A 20461-nucleotide genomic window follows, 5' to 3' on the forward strand; every position below is an offset into this window, starting at 1 on the left:
ACGTGATAAAAGATAAATGGCGGAAAACAATGCCAATAGAACTATCTAAATCTAAATTTCCACATTCATCCACAGCTTAAATTCATACACAATCACAGTGACAAAATGGCGCTGTTACTCGCAGCACCGGTGGAGGAGGCGTGGTCAGGAGATAAATTTCATAATACGAGTTAATTTAACTTAAGTTTATTCACAGGTTCAAATATGTCTACAAATTAGTAGAATCTACTTATATTTTATAAGCAATGCAGTAAAACTTAAATATTGTGTTCAATTGTAATTAAATGGTTTAATTAGATACAAAATCCGGGCTTACAGTGTATAATGTTAATTCATGCAGTCATTGAGTGTATTTAATCATTGACCCTAAATTATAACCAGTTCAACTAAAACAGAAAAATTAGTATGTCGCACATCAAATAAGACTTAGAAATATTACACGTTCAAAAATGTCATGTTTACACGACGAAAACGTTCGTCTAGAAACACGTAACAAAAATACACGGCCAAAAATGTTACGTTAAGGCGATACAAACGATCGTGTCTTTAAATAACACGACAAAAAATTTCGTGTATAGACGTACAAAACGTTCGCGTTTACACGTACCAAAAAGACACGTACAAACTTTGCGTGTTAATGCGTCCAGAGTTCACGCGTTTCATATAATAGGTATTGTCCCCAATGGCGTTCCATAGTTTACAAGTGTGATCCCTGATAGCGGAATCGGGCCGGTTGCGGCTGAGTGTCGGCTCACTCGGCTATGTGCTGGCAGCGGTTCGCCAGAAGTGAGCCAGCTCTGGCCCAGTAACGGTTGCCAGATTTGGCTGGGTTTTGGATCAGTGGATCTGGCCCGATTCTGGTTGAGAAACGGCACATTTAGCCGCATTCAGCCCGAATGTGGGCCACAAGTGTTAATCCCAAAAATGTCAAAATTTAAGTTTTCACTCTGTGTGTTAATATTTGGTCCCCATAATGGACATTAAACCTGTACAGGCACACACAGTTAATTAATTAGGCTCAATTACAATTTTTTACAAAATTTTATTTGACATATTTTTTCAAAAGTTTGTATTACTATTTTAAGGTATATTTCTATTCATTTTAGGCTGACCTCAAATGGACTTCGCTTATCATTTGAAAATGTTCCCTTCATCTAAATTATATGACACTTTCTGACTGTGTGTCATTGTTCTACACCCCTAAAATAAAATGGTATCTGGCTGTAACAGATCTAAAAAAATGCTTTCACCAGGTCTCCCCTTTATAATACTATTTTCAGGCTTGATAATCATAATGTGGTATAATTTAAAAACTGATACCTCAACTTTTGCCAAAATATAATTTCAAATATTGATAATAGTCATTTTATTTCCAAATAAAATCCAAAAACAAAATTTAGTGAGTAGGATGAGCCAATAAGTGATCCTCTGCTGCCATCTTCAGGTTATGAAATCCGTGAGTGAAAACAACAATTTTTATTAATAAGTGTTAAGTAATAATAATAATAATAATAATAATAAATATAATTCAAGGTATACTGAGTTAAATTTACATGTCAGATAATAAAAAATAAATTAATAAAATAGATATAAATATAACTTTGGCTATTTTACACCTCACGTGCGAAGCCCGCGAAAGAACCAGAGGCTATATAAGCTGCGGTCCGCTCACATCACGCGCACAGCCGGACTCCCTTTGACTGAGTGGACATCGCTTGACGGAAGAGCTTTCCTCAGGTAAAGTATTTTTGTGTATGTAAGTGTAAAATTGACGGACTGTCATTTGAATGTACCATATCTGAGCCTACTGTTCACATAGACGAGTCTTTCCGTCTTTATTTTCTATGGGCCGCTGACTGTTACCGTTAATACCGTTATCTGTATGACGTCATTTGCGCAGATCTGCTAGGATTGAGAAAACCTCACATTCATGTCGGTCAAGGTAACGTTAGTTAAACAATAAACAATATATTTATTTTACACTTATCAACAATAATATTTTCACGCTTAAATTGTGTTGTCTCAGATTTGAGAGAGCGCGCGACACTGACGCACACTGAACGCGCGCGCGCTCTCTCTCTCTACGTGTGTGAGCGAGCGAGAGACAGAAAGACTCACAAGCCAATGTAGCCTATCCTTATCATAATAATAATAATAATAATAATAATAATATTTTTTGTTTTTATTAATAACAAAGAATTACAATAAAAGTAAAAGATTTAGGCCTGTGTATACAGCAGGGAAGAAAAAAAAGTCATATTCAAGTAAATAATTACATTCACTAATGAAAATATTCATTCTTTTTTCTTTCTATTTTTTAGGTTGTCATCCGATTGTTGTCAGTGATCAGTCTAGTCATTCTGCATCTTGCCATGTTCAACACACTGGTAAGTCAATAATCATTTATTAAAAATCAGTACATTTCAGTTTGTACAGATATATGCATATGACTCATATTGACTCATATTTTTTATTTTTCTCCCCTTTGTTTTTGTGTCAGTAGCTGCTGCACCCCAAATGCTCCACAGCATTGAGCGTCTTTGGCTTTGTAAGTATATTTTTTTTCAGTTGACTGTCAAACACATTCACAATATTTGTATTTAGCAGTTTTAATTCATATATTCATTAGTGGTTAGTGAAATGTAATTATTTAATTACACAACACACTATGTGAATAGTGTAATGTGTCTTCCTGCTATACTACTATCTTTTTTTTATTTATTTTTTTATATTTTTTTGTCAGATTTGTCAAGATCATCTGAAAAGAGTGCATCTGTGCCATGTAAGTAATTGAATGTTATTTTGCTATAGAGCAGATGTGTAAATGTATGTTTTCTTTTAGGAAATTAAAATCAGATAGGCCATAATATCTTAACATTAATTTTGTTGTTCTGATTGAGTCAGGGTGTTGTGAGTGGTCAGGTATAGGGCCAAATTAATATTATTAATTTTACTGACATTTTACATGTAACATTTTGAATACTCTATTACTCATATAGCTGTAAACTGCACCATTTCACAGGCTGTGATATTCGCCAAAGAGTGCATTGCCAAGTAGTGCAGGGTGCCCAAACTTTTATAAGACTTTTTCCCTTTTTTTTTTTTGCCATTTTTAAACTGTAAAATTGTATTAGTTTAAAATCAAATCTACAACATAATAAAGTCTGCAAAAAGTGAAAAAGTGGTCTAAATACTTTTTAAAATGACTAACTTTTTTGAATGACTTTTTTTTTCTCTATCTTCTTCCTAGCTGGTCTTTATGCTAAGCTTCATGTTTAAACAGGCAAACTTGTGCCACATACAAAAGACTGAGTTTTCTTTTATATATATATATATATATATATATATATATATATATATATATTATATTTTTTTTTTATTTTTATTTATTTATTTATTTTTTTGCAACCACTGCAGTTTGCTGGATGGAGAACCCGAGAAGTTTATAAACAGATGGCATGGTGGAAGAAGCGAGCAGGCCCTACAACAACAACAACAAAAATCTTCCTGAGGTATGCTACAAATGTTGTTAACATTTACCATTGAGATCACATGAGATCTGACTAACATATTGTTTCAATATGTGTCCCCTCTTTATGTCTCTCTTTCATTTATTCTGTCCCTCTTTTAGGATAAACTTGAGGTCCTGAGTTTTTATTGTGTTTTTGTGCATTTGTTGATGTCACTTTTTCAGTAATAAATTCAAATAAAATTTTCTTATACAGTATTTATATGGTGTCATTCTTACTTGGGATAGGGGTGAGGGGGAGGTACATGTGTGTGTGATATTTGTGGAAATAACATTGTTTAAAAAAAAACTGGAGGAAGTCTTTAATAATGTTTTTGTAGTTTTTAGTGAACCAATTAATTAGGCTATGTAGGCTACTTTAGCAAAGCTAATATTGCTTCGGTAAATGTTGTTGTTCTTATTAATTAAATAAATATAGGTCTGTATTTCATACATATTTCCATTTGGAATCCAGACTCGGGCCAGTACCGGCTAATTGTATAATCTATGCTGGCGTGATTGTGGCCCGATGCCGGCAGTGTCGGTTCAGTTTCGGCAGCCGGACTCGGGCCAGCGTACTCGGGCCGATTCTGGCGCGTCATTCACTCCCGTAATTCACACGAGTCCGGCAACCGCATCTGGCCCGAGTCATTTCTTCCGGCTTGCCGGATTCGGGCCGTTATTGGGCCAGATCATTTTGGCTACCTGGGACATTTGTGTGTATTTTGTTTTGATTTTTAACCGTAATGAGTCGTGAGGACGTCGTGGTAACGTTCCATTTTTCAGAATTTTGGCTAAGGTCCCAAAAACGTCCTGTGCACGTCCTCAAAAGACGTCGCTAGTTAGTCGCATGGGAACGTTGTAAGGACGTGGTCAGCTGGTCTGCAGATAACTTTTCATATTATTGCACTACATGTATTTGGCCTAATCTTTTTAAGGTGTATACCATTTGGATAGCCTATAATAAGGGAAATATACTGAATTAATCAAGCATTTTGCATGATGGCATGAATTGTTATAGAAATATAATAATTATGCCGTCATTTAAAATGTAGATATATATTTGTCATCAAATTAATGACAAAACAAAAACCAAATAGTTTGTTAGCAAATAGCAATAATTTATGCTTGTGAATGACAGAAGAAATGTATTGAAAAACGGCATGGGACAAGTGAACATTTAAACCAGCGCATGTCACTTTTTGAGTGCTGCGTAAGTGCGCGTGCCCGTCACTTTAACGGTCAACTTTCAGCAGACGGACACGAAGGAAAAGGTAAGCGCTATAAATCTATTTTTATTCATCGTTTTTGCTAATATAACGTTAGATATCATGTAAGATGAGTAGTGTTTTGTGTTTTTGTAGGTTTTCTATATTAATTAAGTTGGCTTGGGAAAGCCAACTTACTGAAATCCTATTTAAACTTCTTCTTCTTCTTCTTCTTCTTCTTCTTCTTATTTTTCTGACCGCAAATTTTTTGGACACTAACTCCTCCTAGACCGTTCAAGCTACATACTCCAAACTCGGGTCAGATCTTCATACTGTTCTGACTTAGTGTGCTATATCTTTTCAGACTGGTTTGAGTTACGGTTTTCTTAAAAATTAATATTAAAAATCATAAAAAGTCCCATAGACTTTCATTGACCAAAAGTCCATGTCTGTTTGAACTATGTTTAATGTAAACTGCTAGAAGCCATTGATACTCAATTAAGCTTTAAGCTATCTATGTTCTTTCTAACTAATAACTAATCTATCTATCTATCTATCTATCTATCTATCTATCTTCAAACCTTATCTATCTATCTATCTATCTATCTATCTTCAAACCTTATCTATCTATCTATCTATCTATCTATCTATCTATCTATCTATCTGTCTATCTTCAAACCTCTATCTATCTATCTATCTATCTATCTATCTATCTATCTTCAAACCTTTATCTATCTATCTATCTTCAAACCTCTATCTATCTATCTATCTATCTATCTATCTATCTATCTATCTATCTATCTATCTTCAAACCTTTATCTATCTATCTATCTTCAAACATCTATCTATCTATCTATCTATCTATCTTCAAACCTTTATCTATCTATCTATCTTCAAACCTCTATCTATCTATCTATCTATCTATCTATCTTCAAACCTTTATCTATCTATCTATCTATCTATCTATCTATCTATCTGTCTATCTATCTATCTATCTATCTATTAATGTATGCTAAAATCATGTTAGCGACTTGCTAGTCATGCTAAAATCATGCTAACATCATGCTAAAATCATGCTATGCTAATCATGCTAAAATCATGTTAGCGACTTGCTAGTCATGCTAAAATCATGCTAGCGACTTGCTAGTCATGCTAAAATCATGTTAGCGACTTGCTAGTCATGCTAAAATCATGCTAGCGACTTGCTAGTAATGCTAAAATCATGCTAGTGACTTCCTAGTCATGTTAAAATCATGCTAATGATTTGCTAGTCATGCTAAAATCATGCTAGTGACTTGCTAAAATCATGCTAGCGACTTGCTAGTCATGCTAAAATCATGTTGGCGACTTGCTAATCATGCTAAAATCATGCTAGCGACTTGCTAGTCATGCTTAAATCCTGCTAGCGACTTTGCATGTCATGCTAAAATCATGCTAGTGACTTGCTAGTCATGCTAAAATCATGCTAGTGACTTGCTAATCATGCTAAAATCATGCTAGTGCTAATGATTTGCTAGTCATGCTAAAAATCATGCTAGCGACTTTGCTAGTCATCCTAAAATCATGCTAGTGACTTGCTAGTCATGCTAAAATCATGCTAGTGACTTGCTAGTCATGTTAAAATCATGCTAGTGACTTGCTAGTCATGCTAAAATCATGCTAGCGACTTGCTAGTCATGCTAAAATCATACTAACGACTTGCTAAAATCATGCTAGCGACTTGTTAGTCATGCTAAAATCATGCTAGGGACTTGCTAGTAATGCTAAAATCATGCTAGCGACTTTGCTAGTCATGCTAAAATCATGCTAGTGACTTGCTAGTCATGCTAAAATCATGCTAGTGACTTGCTAGTCATGCTAAAATCATGCTAGCGACATGCTAGTCATGTTAAAATCATGCTAGCGACATTGCTAGTAATCATGTTAAAATCATGCTAGCGACTTGTTAATCATGCTAAAATAATGCTAAAATCATGCTAGCGACTTGCTAGTAATGTTAAAATCATGCTAGCGACTTGCTAATCATGTTAAAATCATGCTAGCAACTTGCTAGTCATGCTAAAATCATGCTAATGACTTGCTAAAATCATGCTAGCGACTTGCTAGTCATGCTAAAATCATGCTAGCGACTTGCTAATCATGCTAAAATCATGCTAGGGACTTGTTAGTCATGCTAAAATCATGCTAGCGACTTGCTATTAATGCTAAAATCATGCTAGTGACTTGCTAAAATCATGCTAAAATCATGCTAGTCACTTGCTAAAATCATGCTAAATTGCTAATCATGCTAAAATCATGTTAGCGACTTGCTAATCATGCTAAAATCATGCTAGCGACTTGCTAGTCATGCTAAAATCATGCTAGCGACTTTGCTAGTCATGCTAAAATCATGCTAGTGACTTGCTAGTCATGCTAAAATCATGCTAATGATTTGCTAGTCATCCTAAAATCATGCTAGCGACTTGCTAGTCATGCTAAAATCATGCTAGTGACTTGCTAGTCATGTTAAAATCGTGCTAATGATTTGCTAGTCATCCTAAAATCATGCTAGCATCTTCATGCTAGTGACTTGTCTAGTCATGAAAATCTTGCTAGTCATGCTAAAATCATGCTAGTGACTTGCTAGTCATGTTAAAATCATGCTAGTGACTTGCTAGTCATGCTAAAATCATACTAACGACTTGCTAAAATCATGCTAGCGACTTGCTAGTCATGTTAAAATCATGCTAGCGACTTGCTAATCATGCTAAAATCATGCTGGGACTTGCTAGTAATGCTAAAATCATGCTAGTGACTTGCTAAAATCATGCTAGTGACTTGCTAAAATCATGCTAGCGACTTGCTAGTCATGCTAGAATCATGTTGGCGACTTGCTAATCATGCTAAAACCATGCTAGCGACATGCTTTCTTTCTAACTAATCTAATCTTTCTAACTAATCTTTCTTTCCTTTCTAACAAATCTTTCTTTTTTCTTTCGTTCTAACTAATCTTTCTTTCTTTTTTCTTTCTTTCTTTCTAACCAGTCTTTCTTCTTTCTTTCTAGCTAATCTTTCTTTTTTCTTTTTCTTTCTTTCTAACTAATCGTTCTTTTCTTTCTTACAAATCTTTCTTTTTTCTTTCTTTCTAACTAATCTTTCTTTTTTATCTTTCTTCTTTCTTTCTAACTAATGTTTCTTTCTTTCTAACTAATCTTTCTTTCTTTCTTTTTCTTTCTAACTAATTTTTCTTTTTTTCTTTATTTATATCTATCTAGCCTATCTATCTTCAAACTTTATCAATCAAACTAAAACTATTTCAAACTGAAAACCTTTAAACTTTCTTTAAACTAAAAGCTTTTAAAACTACTTAAAACTTACTGGCTAGGCTTTCTCAAGCCAACTTAAAGTTTGCTAACAAACTTTTTATCTAGTTTCGTAAATAAATGCCATGTTTGGTTAGCTTATGTCGCGGTCTAAGGGTAACGTTAACTGTTGAAATCATAAGATAAAATTGTATTTCTTCTTTTTAGTTTAGTTTGAAATGTAACACAATAAACTATACAGTATTCACTGTCAAGTTAAAAAAAAAAAAAAAAAAAAAAAATCAACCGTAATAGCTTGTTTGACTGTCTGCCACTCTCGCTTTATGTTGCTCATGCTAGCCATATTGTAAGCTTGAATATAAACTACTGTTTAAACGTTTAATTAGACCGATGCTAACGAAATCACGTTGTATGTGGGAATAATAATCTCGCATTTCCCCTCGAGCAACAGACCTGTAAATTGTGTCATTTGCTCACTATTGGTGTTAAAGGTGTTTTTTACATGCTTGCTTTTTATGCTAGTTAACGTTACCTTTCATTTACAAATAGATCTGATACGTTCGTTTTAACAAATCTTTTAATAAACAAGTGGTTAATTTTCTTTTAATAAACAAGTGGTTAATTTTCTTTAGGTCCTGACTGCCAATGAACCAGGCAATGATTCAGTGAGTTGCTTATAAGAAAAGATGCCCATTTGTTACTACCTAGACTAAATATTTTATTCATTGTTGTAAAACTAACATTTTTGTCAGCAGGTGGAGAGATAGTCTGGGCAGCACCAAGCCGACAACTATTATGATTAGGGATGATTATCAAGAACAGGTACTGATTTGGCTCCTGACTTGTTCAGTACTGAAAAACTAATATAAGCTACAGGACCAGCAATGCTGCTATTGGTGTTTTTGTATTGTTGATTCTTTCCTCTTTAGAAATAACTGCATATCATCCAAACCATCTCCAAGTGAATGGCAGCAAGGATCCAGGATCAAGAGATAATCCATCATGAAAACTGTTTCATAGGAATTAGTCAATCCTGGGTGACAAACTAAACCTCATTGTTTCAGTGACACTCAGGCACAACTATAGATTTAAATTGATTTTAGTGGCTTATATGTTCATATTTCAGGCCTGCCTGACCATTCTGTTGCCCTAGATGTGAAGACACGCTGTAACTGCATTTTTTCGGTTCATGACAGTTAGGGTATGTTGAAAAACTCCCATCTCATGTTCTCCCTCAACTTCAAAATCATCCTATATCACTGTTTTACCTTTTTTGTTATGGGTATTTGATCTTCTTTGCTTGTTCACTTTGCAAAGACTGGGTCATAATTTCAAAAAACATAATTTCTTATGACACTCCTTACAAATATGTATACAAACACATATACCTCAGGATGACTATTCTCCTTTAAGTATAGTACATGCACTTAAACTTTTTTTTTTTTTTTTTTTTTTTTGTTTCTTTATATTGCACTTATATTGTATTGCACCTCCCGAGCTCCTGGTCATTTTTAAACGTTTAAAAAAAAAAAAAAATTGTAGTTGGCCTGAATTTGACCATTGTAAAAACCCTCCCCTAGGGCTGCAAGATTAATCGCATGCGATTGTCAGGCACAATTTTGCGTAGCTTGTGAGTGATTTATGACTCCATGTATAAATTGCCGTTCAAGCTGAATGCAGGTGATGGAAATTTACTACTAATCAAAGAAACTGGCTTTATTGACTATACGCGCATGATAATTACTTGCAATTTATCGTGCAGCCCTACTCTCCCCTATGCCTAAATCATACACAAAATCATTTTGCTGTGTTTTCCACAGGATTTTTTTGAGACTATGGAGGATAGCTGGACCTTGGTCTGCCTGGGGGATCTGGGGCCATGGCCTTGTGTAAGAAATGTACTGTACAGTTTAAAGTTAAATTTGTCTGTCTGGTGCACTTTGAGAATTCAGTATTAAGAGCTCCAACCCATGCACAGTGTGGAAATTTAACAAAAAAGAAAGTCTATGCCAGGGTTCCTCAAATCTTACCCAGGAAGGACAACCCACTGCAGAGTTTAGCTCCAACCCTGATCAAACTCACCTGCCTGTGATTTTCTAATGATCCTGAAGACATTGATTGGCATGCTCAGATGTGTTTGATTAGGGTTAGAGCTAAACTCTGCAGAAAGTGGATCTCATGGGCCAGATTTGAGGATCCCTGGCCTATGCATTGACTGAACCCTCTTTTTAGATATTGTAGACTCTTAAGAGTTTTGTTAATAGGTTTTAAACTAAATATCCTAGCTAGGACACATAGTGGTAAGATAAATTCTCTGTGAATAAGGCCCCAGATTCTGCCTTTACTTTAGAAGCTGGAGAACCACTTAAGATTTCAAAAGGCACCTTGACAGTTTGTGGCCACCATCAAAAAAAGTCTGGGGTGACTTATCCAAATTCTCTGTTTTTTTTGTTTTTTTTTTTTTTTTTTTTGTGTAGATTCAAAGGAAAGGTGAAAAATGAGGAAGTCTGGGAACCACTGAAGAAGGCAGCCGTGAGGGACAGAAGTATTCATCAGAACGTAAGTTCTTTGAGAATGTGTGTGTCACGAATCTGGTCGGTGTCCCGTTGTCCACTCACCACCAGATGTCACTCTCGCTTCACCTACACACTCTGACTGTTACTTTGCATCTCGGACTGCATCTCCCATCCTCCACCGCTCTGATTGCGTCAGCCCCCGTGACCAATCAGGCGTTCTATAAAGACCCTGGTCCTCCCCAGTTGCACTTCATGGATTGTTGTTATTGTATTGTTGTTTTCCTAGCGTGTTCCTAGTTCCTGTTCCAAGTTCCTGGTTTTTTGATCCCCCGCCTGGTTTTCTCGTTTACGTCTGTCTAGCCGCCTGCCTTGTGATTTATCGCTCTTGTTTATTGGATCATTCTCTTCGATTGCCTGTTACATTCCTGTCTGCTCCTGTCTCGACCCTGCCTGCTCACCTTGTACCTGTTTGTTCGTTTAATAAAGCTCGCATATGGATCCACTCGCCTCTCGTCAATCACTCCTGGTTACAGAACAATCCATCACCACAGGATCCAGCAGCTTTCACCCCGGACATTCATCTGATATGGATACGGACATAATTCTTTGCAGGATTAAACAGAAATCACACACACTGGATCAATACACCCGTGAGTTTCTCTCAATATCAAACCATTCCACTCTCCCGGACTGTATAAAAATTGAGATTTTTTGCGACGGCGGGAACCAGCCCCTCCGCACACAATTGAGACGCGAGGGTCCGCGTTCGTCGCTCGAGGCGTTTTTGAACTTTGCACTGTTGTGTGTGGGTTCGCCGTGCACCGTGGGGGTCGCGCAGAGGGAACGCGACAACGCGGCAATGGCGACCGCGCGTCCCGCTCGTAAATTGGCGGTCATGCCGGAGCACGATCCCACGAACACGTTTGTCGCCGGGATCGCTTGTGAGATGGCGGCCGTGCAGGAGCGCGCTCAAGCTATGGCGGCGACAGCGGGGCCTGTTCACAAGATGGCGGCAGCGCCGGCGTGCGCTCACAAGATGGCGGCGACGGCGGAGCCCGGTCACAAGATGGCGGCGGAAACAGAGCTCCGTCACGTCACAGCTGCCATACCTGAGCTATATGGAGTTACAGCTGCATTTCCTGAGTCAAGTCAAGTTTCCAAGTCAAGTCAAGTTGCAGCTGTGTTTCCTGAGTCAAGTTGAGTTTCCAAGTCAAGTCAAGGTACAGCTGTATTTCCTGAGTCAAGTCAAGTTTCCAAGTCAGATCAAGTTGCAGCTGTGTTTCCTGAGTCAAGTCAAGTTTCCAAGTCAAGTCAAATTGCAGTTGTGTTTCCTGTCAAGTCAAGTCAGAGCTATCACCCCTGTCTCAAGCAGTGGCGGCTACTGGTCTGTCAAATAGGGGGAAGCTCATTTTCGGCCTACATCATAAAATTGTCTATTTATTTATTCACAAGAATGTGCCTTATTGTCATAAGTAAGTCACAATGCAAACAATCGTAAAAAAAAAAAGCTTTAGTTTTATTATGCAAAATATAATGTATTTTTTCTTTTAGTCAGATGCTACTATATAGTATAAATATTTTGCAATTTAAATAAGGTTATTATGGAGATTTATTTATTTATTTATTTATAAAGTATTTTAATAGAAATATAAGGTTTCATTATGTTATGTTAAAATTTTTCAAGATTACTATATATATATATATATATATTAATTTATAGTCATCCTCCATGTTAATATTTAATGTAGTAATCTATATATATATATATATATATTGATTACTACATTAAATATTAACATGAATGAATGAATGAACGATCTAAAAAAAATATTAAACTCTGTAAAAGTGAAACAAGGAATGTGGTGTATAATTGTGTGAAATGTATGATGAAAATCAAGCAATTTCGCCAAGCAAATATAAAGAAATAGGTTGCAGCAGTTTTTATTTCGACTGAACTTGAGAAATCCGCGATGGGACTGAGCGCGAATAGCTTCAGCGATTCCTTATAGTACAAAATCGCTGTCAGTCAAAAGGAGATGCAATCTTTCGACAGACCCTCCAATCATCACGCAGAAGCTCGGCGTCCAGGCCAGCCCACTCCTCATTTGCTCCTCATTCACCCCCAGAGACGCTGAGCGTCCGTGGGCGGGACATAATCGCAGCGTTTATCCAATGACCGTCTAGTTTCAAAGCACTGAAAAAAAAGGTTCAAAGCAGCCGCATTGAAGTCAATGGACGCTGGGCTTCAACGGGGAAATGCACTGTGACGCTACGGGAATGTATGAGAAGTTAGATAGTTAGATATAGCAAGTCAGCCGACCTGCTATATCTAACTGATTCTGAACGAACTCGTCTTTGAGATGAACGTTTTCTAACGCATTTTTAGTCAATAAAATGTTAATACAATAGTACATAATTTGACCATTAATTTTGTGACATTATAGGGGAAGCTGAGCTTCCCTTGCAGTCTTAAAGAAATCGCCACTGGTCTCAAGTCAAGTTACAGCCATCTTCCCTGAGCCACTGCACAAGATGGCTGCCACGCCAGAGCCACTGCACAAGATGGCCGCCGTCTCCAAGCCACTCCACAAGATGGCCGCCGTCTCCAAGCCACTCAACCATATGGTTGCCATTCCAGAACCTGTGGTCAGCACCCGGACGCCACCTGTGGTCATGATGGCCCACGTGCTGGACACACCCCTAATGACAGTATGGGCAGCTAAAGTGGTGCTCCTTCATGTCGCGGCGGCTACCCCTGAGTCAAGTCAAGACACAGCTGCCGTTCCCCACGAGTCAAGCCAAGTCACAGTTGTTCCCCACGAGTCAAGTCACGCTACAGCTGTTGTTCCTGAGCCAAGCCATGTTGTTCACGAGTCAAGTCCCGGTACAGCGGATCTCCATGAGCCAAGCCAGGTTATAGCAGTTCCTCATGAGCCAAGTCAAGCTGCTGCTGTTATTCCAGAGCCAAGTCAAGCTTCAGCCGCTGCTCCAGAGTCAAGTCAGGCTACAGCTGTAACTTCCAAGTCCAGTCAGGCCTCCAAGTCCAGTCAAGCTCCCAAGTCCAGTCAAGCTCTCAAGTCCAGCAACGTCAAGCCAGCGCCCGCTAACGTCACGTCTGTCAAGCCAGCGCCCGCTAACGCCACGTCTGTCAAGCCACAGCCCGCTCAGGACATCTCCGTCAGGTCACACTCTGTTTACGTCATGTCTTCTGCTCCTGAGTCTGCACCCATCATGGCCGCCCTTCCTGAGTCGGTCGTTCCTGAGTCAAGCAATGTCACAGCCGTGGTTCCTGAGTCAAGTAAAGTCATTGATCTTCACAAGCCAGTTCAAGTCACCGCTGGTCTTCACGTGTCAGATCAAGTCACTGCTGATCTCCATGAGCCAAGTCAAGTCACCGTTGAGCTCCATGAGTCAAATCAGGTCACTACTGATCCTCACGAATCAGGTCAAGTCACAGCCGATCTCCACGAACCAGGTCAAGCCACAACTGATCTTCACGAGCCAGGTCAAGTTATTGCTGACGGCCCAGAGTCCAGCCACGTCCTGCCTGACGGCCCAGAGTCCAACCACGTCCCGCCTGACGGCCCAGAGTCTAGCCACATCCCGCCTGACCGCCCAGAGCCCCGTCACGTCTCGTCTATTGGTCCAGAACCTCACCACGTCTCGTCTGACCGCCCAGAGTCAAGTAACGTCTCGTCTGACCGCCCAGAGTCAAGTCACATTATGTCTGCCAGTGTGATGGCGATCACCATTCTCAGTATGTGGGCTGCACACTGTGCCCCTGAGGTCACGTCTGTTCACAAATCAACCCCTGAGGCTACGTCTGTTCACCAGTCTGCTCCAGAGCTCCCGTCTGATCTCAAGCCTGCTGCAGAGCTCTCGTCTGGTCTCCAGCCTGCTCCAGAGCTCCCCTCTGATCACAAGCCTGCTTCAGAGGTCCCGTCTGGTCTCAAGTCTGCTCCAGAGGCCTTCCCCATCGGAGAAGCTGCGCCAATGCCTCCAGAGGTGTTGGCGCCCGCCGTAGAACCTCTTATGGAGGGGGCGTTAACCGCTAAACTCTCTGCTTCTCCCTTTTTCCTGTCTGCATCCTCTGTCACTGTTCTCCCCAGGTCCCAGTCCATGACGCAGCCTCCTGTTCCGCCCCGGAGGGCTGCTGCGCCTCCTGTTCTGCCCCCGAGGGCGGCGGCGCCTCCTGTTCCGCCCCGGAGGGGGGCGGCGCCTCCTGTTCCGCCCCGGAGGGCTGCGGCACCTCCTGCTCCGCCCCGGAGGGCTGCGGTACCTCCTGCTCCCCCTCCTGTTCCGCCCCGGAGGGCTGCTGCGCCTTCTCCCCCTACTCTGTCTGCCTCCTCTGTCCCTGCTTTCCCCAGGTCCCAGACCGTGACGCAGATTCCTGTTTCGCCCTGGAGGGCTGCTCCGCCTCCTGCTCTGCCTCCTGTTCCGCCCTGGAGGACCGCCCCGCCTCCTGTCCCGCCTCGGAGGGCTCTGGCGTCGCCTGTCCCACCTCCGCCCTGGAGGGCTCCAGTTGTAAGTGTTCAAAAACATTGTAATATGCTGATTTGCTGCTCAAGAAACATTTCTGATTATTATCGGTGTTGTTGAAAACAGTTGTGCTGCCTCATTTTTTTGTGTACACTACAGTTCAAAAGGTTGGAGTCACTAAGATTTTCTTTTCAGTGGGAAGACTTTAATAGCAAGGATGCATTTAATTGATCAAAAGTGATAGTAAACATTTATAATGTTACAAAAGATTTAAAAAAAAAAAAAAAGCTTTTTTGTTTTGTTTGTTTTGTATTCATAAAATAATTCTGAAAAACCACAATTTACACAGAAAAATTAAGTAGCACAACTGTTTTCAACACTGATAATCAGAAATCTTTCTTGAGCATCAATTCATCATATGAGTGATCATGTGACACTGAAGACTGGAGTTAAGGCAACTGAAAAATTCAGCTTTGCCTCACAGGAATGAAATACATTTTAAAGTGTATTTGAAAAACAATAGAAAACATTGTTAAAAATAATATTTCACAATATTACAGTTTTGTACTGTAAGTTGGATTAAATAGACTTGAATAGACTTCTATCAAAAAACATTGAAACACAAAGACTGCAGATTTTTGACTGATTGTGTACATACATGAGCAACATTAACAGGGTGATCCTCCCTTTCAGGTGCCAGAGAACGATATTGGCAGTACAGGCTCAGGATGGCGAAGAACATGTTTGACATCAGAGTACTCGGGTACTATGGTCCTTTGGTAATGACAATATTGTTTAGGTTTTGCTTTTGATAGTGAAGCAGTATTGAAGCACATCACCATCAGATATTTGTAGCAAGTGTTTCATACACAGGACACTCAGGAAACAAATTAACTTAAAGTAATAAAGAAGTCACTACTGAATTGTTTCCTTTCTTTTTATCAGTGTCTTTTTTATACCAGATTATAGGGAGTTGTCAATGAGTATTGATTAATTATTGATCATTTGTCAATCGTTAACTATACCCATCAGTAATGAGAAACTTTTCAGTAAAATTAAAACAATTCAGTAAAATTTACATGATTTATGTATTGATGTTCAATTATCTGTGCTCATGACTTGGTAACACTTTGCATGGTTAAAGAATAGGTGTAATGTTCAAAATGTATTGGCTTAGTGTTTGTAGAAATAACACTGAATAAATGCTGATTAATAAATGAATGCACTGTTTTTGCTCATTTAATGTTTAGAATATAATGTTTTTGTAATGGTTTGCATGTATGTATTGAATATATTCACTAAAATCTCCTATAAGGATTAAAGAACATTAGAATTAAGTGTTTTATTTTTTTATAGCAGAAAATGTTTATGAGTTTGTCATTTATATACCGATTTAAAGGTGGTACGAGCACATCCTCTGGACCAGACTAAAGGTGAGAAGTAAAAATTTAAAATATAAGGAACGTGGTAGTTTGGTTGTTAAGACGTACTAGTTTGGTCGTTGGGACGTACTTGTCACGTCCCACCAACGCAACACGTCGTTGAATCACAAAGTTACGTCGCTGGTACGTTATTTGGGACGTCGCTGCGACCAATCTGGTCCTTTAGAGTCACGTCCTCATAACGTGGCAGTTTGGTCGCTGAGACGTACTCACCACGTTCCAGCGACGTACGAAATAACGTCGCTACGACGAATATGGGAATCACAAAGTTACGTCGCTGGAACGTTATTTGGTACGTCGCTGCGACGAATATGGTCCGGTCCAGTAACGTTGTCACGACGTAACTGTGTTAGCTGGGAATGATTTTGTCCTCCATTTTTGCTTGGGATTTCTGCCTCCGCTCGCTAATCACGCCACTACTAGAGCAAGCTCCTGATTGGTTAACGCGGTGCGAATATTCGCCAAAGTTTAGATTTTTCAACTCGCGCGAATCACGCGTTCACGCGTCAAACGCCCAAAACGCTCCATTCGCGCCGCGCCATTCGCGCGAATCGCGCAGCAGGATGTCTATTCGCGTCTTTGCATTGACTTAACATGTAAATCGCTCGCGCTTAACGCTTCATTCGCGTCTGGTGTGAACGCACCTTTAAATTCAACAACTAAAAAAAAAATGTTTCCTAAATAACTTTTCTTGTCAGCTTACCAACAGTTTGATATGTAAATATTAAAAAGTAAGAATTAATTTATTTGTCTTACCTGTGTTTTCCACTTTCTTTTCTATTCGTCATGTTTTCCTTGGCTGCATTCATCACTCTTTAGGGATTCAACCTTATTTTATTTATGTATGTGGAATACATAGGGCCTAATTGTAGCCTATGTTCAATCACATTATTAAAGTGATATTGTTTTTGATGTTTAAATGCTGAAAACAGACTCGTGATTTGATGACATCTTGAATTACAGAAGTTACTTTTTCTTTTGCAGTAATGAAAGTTATTAATATTAACATCATTTTACAATGAATTCAAATCTATTGTTTATACTGTACTATAAAATAGTAATAATAATAATAATAATAATAATAATGTCAATCTTTGCATTTTGCATTCCATTATCACAGTTAAAAAAGGGATTTTATTTTATGGAATAATACCCTTTAAAATTCAATGTGGGTTTATTTTTCGTTTATTTGTCTTTAATTTAATTAACTCTGTCTGAGTTGCAAGGTGTCAGGTCTGATGATAAAGTCCAAGCATGGGCGACTGGATTTTTCAAGTGTTCTAATGGAAATGGCAGATAAGGGACGAAACAGGGACTTTCGCAAACTGGTTCGGAAGAATGTCCTCCAAATGTCTGCCAGCGAACGTCAAAAAGAGGTCCAAATGCTGACGTTAGTGAACGTCCTCAGAACGTCCGTGAGCGAACGTTACAAAGCGGACATACTGCGGACCTAAACCGACGTTCGCAACATCCGGGGGACGTCCCCTGTTTGCTGGGCACAAGCCACAAGTGTGCCAAATTTTCTACGCTTTAATTCCCTTGGTTTTCAATATTTCAAACATTAAACTTGTGAAAATGAAACTTAAATAAAATGATTCGATTGCTGTATTAAATCTAGACCTGCTCACTGTACATCATATTTTATTTTTACGCGTTTTACAGCGTTGCTCATTATAACCAATCAAGCACGAGTTTAGAATATAATGGTCAGTCGGAGGCGTTCAGAATAGTCACCTGCTGAAACCCAGAGTTTTGCCTAAAACTCGTGAATTCCCTCATCATAAGCAACAAAGTGCATATGTACGAACTATGCAAGTAAGAGATTCATTAATCATACAGCTTCATTGATTATAAGAGGAGTTATGAGTACTTAAACATTCGTTAGACTGTGCTCATTTAGAGCGCGTTCTTTAGTGATTCAGTGTAATAAAATGCAATGCATTTAGAACATTCCCAAAATTAAGATATAGGGGCAGAAAATGTATATTTATATAACTGCATAGTTAATCAATATCACACACACAGTGCCATTTTTTTTAGCAAAAATCACAAATGTGATGATGATTTTATACAACAGTTATAAACGCTAACGCTAGACAACATATTGTCTATTTTTTGTTCTATTTCGCCAACAAATATGGTTCCAAACAAAGCCACGGCTACTTCTTTCCGTCTCTGAACAACTTGATAGTGTTCTGTTCCTGAATTAATCGTTTGAATGATTCGGTTTAATCGCAATGACTCGCTTATTAACAGTGACTTGCTGTCACCTACTGGTGATTTTAATTTCACATTTGTAGTATTTTTTTATTTTTCAAAAATCAGAATTAAACGTTTTTAGAATTAACATATAAACATTATTCACACATCTAAATGCCACTTCAGATGCACTGTCTGTGTTTCCTCTGCATTGAAAAGATGAATTTTGTTGATAATGATTTTATTTGTTTAGTTACAGCCTAAAATGTCTTATTATTCTAAGTGACTATTGATTAAATATAAGAATTTGATGCAAATGCACACTTAGTCCACGGTAGTCTTGTAAATAAGATCTCAGAAAAAAAAAAATATATATATATATATATATATATATATTGGTACACCTAATTCACTGATCATCATAAAATAAGCTCTTAGAGGTAGATTTTCTCAATAATAACAAGGACAGGACAAAATTCTGAATCATATTTATATAAAGTTTTATTTATTTTTATTTATTTTTTAATGGGTGGTCTGGTTAGGGAGACTCCCCAAGAGCTTTGACACAATTCGAACACTGAGTGTGGGTATTAGGAGAGGCCCAAAGTCTGTTTTACATTGGCCAACTGGTTGAGCGTTACGTTACGTATTTAATATTCATGACCTAAGCCTTTTTCATAGTAGGTTTCGTCAATTCACTTCCTGTAAGTTCGGAGTGCTACTCCACCCCCTGAGTGTGAGTTCTGTTGAAGATAATAATAGAAATAGGGCAGGGTCCAGCAGACAAACGCGCTTCAGCCGAGAACGATTTCGCAATTTAATGACATAAACACAGTGACATAAACAGGAACGACAGGACTGAGGAGACGCGTTTGATGTCTCGCACTAAACCGGGCTTGATACGATGCACGCGGAGTTTAGCGATCAACAGAACTGCTTTACTTCAGAAACTACTATACATGCGCTCCGATAAATGAGCGTAGGTTCTTTGGAAACGCTTCTGTTTGAGGACATCGATGAATTTTCGGCAGTGTAATATCGTTTCCTCGAGTCGTGACGAGCGTGTCCGTGATTAGTCCTTGATCTATGCAGTTATTCAATTCTTGCCATTTTTTCCGTCCAGACCTATATGCTGCTGAGCAGATTTTTATATTTTCATCTGAAAATGGAACGACAATCGCCTTTATTGTAGGTTGTCGGTGCTGATGACATCACCTCACTTATTTGTTCGTTTGGTGCCACTTGTATAGCTACCAGGAACGGTAGCTATGAAGTGTGCCGGTTGAGAAGCTGTACTGTTGGGGTTGGGGTCATTTAGCAAACTGATGACAAAATGAATTCAGATCTGGAGGCCATTTCTCTTTCCGTACCCTCTCTCGGCCAACCCCTAGACATGATGGGAGGGGGTAACGGAGAATCCAGTGGCAGTATGAATCCTGGTGCTGGGACCTTCTGGCAGGACCCCTCCAGCTGTAAGAGTGCCAATCCTGGGGTGATCAGTTTGCCCTCAGACAGTGGGACCTTGTTGACCACAGGCAAATGTAAGAACCGAACCGTACAAGTGGCCTACGTGAGGAACTCTGAAACTAGCCAACCTCACAGCCCGGAGAACATGGCTTTACAGTGTCTGAAGGATGCTTGTGACATTGTGGGCTTTAAACTAGATATAATCCCCTTTGGGAAGCTGGACTTTGGTGAAACGTCAGTTCTCGATCACTTTTACAATGCAGGTAAGTCTACTGACAGAAGTCCTGAGAATGTCCTGCAAATGAATGTCAATGTCATTCGCTGAATGGGCACAAATATT

General features: G+C 38.9%; 3 protein-coding genes and 1 long non-coding RNA gene across 5 annotated transcripts in view; all 4 read left to right on the forward strand.

Annotated features, from left to right (window-relative positions):
* Positions 1–776: 776 nt before the first annotated feature.
* Positions 777–3680, forward strand: LOC127183277 (uncharacterized). Of its 2 annotated transcripts, none has more exons than XR_007830020.1 (5): positions 777–1737; positions 2322–2387; positions 2504–2548; positions 2744–2782; positions 3418–3680. It is a non-coding gene; the product is annotated as an uncharacterized LOC127183277 (long non-coding RNA). The 2 variants fall into 2 exon arrangements; XR_007830021.1 differs by lacking the exon at positions 3418–3680 and adding an exon at positions 3251–3332.
* A 6145-nt stretch (positions 3681–9825) lies between these two features.
* LOC127151841 (uncharacterized) lies at positions 9826–12180 on the forward strand. The gene is made up of 2 exons (XM_051092190.1): positions 9826–9907; positions 10496–12180. The coding sequence occupies exon 2, from the start codon at positions 11028–11030 to the stop codon at positions 11733–11735; it is 708 nt and encodes a 235-aa protein (XP_050948147.1). The 5' UTR covers positions 9826–9907; positions 10496–11027; the 3' UTR covers positions 11736–12180.
* Positions 12181–12298: 118 nt separating this feature from the next.
* On the forward strand, positions 12299–16234 carry LOC127151840 (proline-rich protein 36-like). Its single transcript, XM_051092189.1, has 2 exons — positions 12299–15058; positions 15707–16234. Exons 1-2 carry the CDS (start codon positions 13067–13069, stop codon positions 15794–15796), a joined length of 2082 nt encoding a protein of 693 aa, XP_050948146.1. The 5' UTR covers positions 12299–13066; the 3' UTR covers positions 15797–16234.
* Positions 16235–19376: 3142 nt separating this feature from the next.
* The window catches only part of map3k5 (mitogen-activated protein kinase kinase kinase 5), a 43873-nt gene continuing 42788 nt past the window's right edge, over positions 19377–20461 (forward strand). The window contains exon 1 of the mRNA XM_051138221.1: positions 19377–20384. Coding sequence (XP_050994178.1) covers positions 19988–20384 — 397 coding nt within the window. The 5' untranslated portion in view covers positions 19377–19987. The remainder of the gene's footprint in view (positions 20385–20461) is intronic.

Source organism: Labeo rohita, chromosome 20, assembly GCF_022985175.1.
Source record: "Labeo rohita strain BAU-BD-2019 chromosome 20, IGBB_LRoh.1.0, whole genome shotgun sequence".
NCBI classification, from domain to species: domain Eukaryota; kingdom Metazoa; phylum Chordata; class Actinopteri; order Cypriniformes; family Cyprinidae; genus Labeo; species Labeo rohita.

Coding starts and splice junctions, on each gene's coding strand:
- LOC127151841 (XM_051092190.1), top strand. CDS start 11,028: ATGGATCCACTCGCCTCTCGTCAATCACTCCTGGTTACAGAACAATCC.
- LOC127151840 (XM_051092189.1), top strand. CDS start 13,067: ATGGCTGCCACGCCAGAGCCACTGCACAAGATGGCCGCCGTCTCCAAG. Junction 15,059..15,706: donor CGCCCTGGAGGGCTCCAGTT/GTAAGTGTTCAA, acceptor CCTCCCTTTCAG/GTGCCAGAGAACGATATTGG.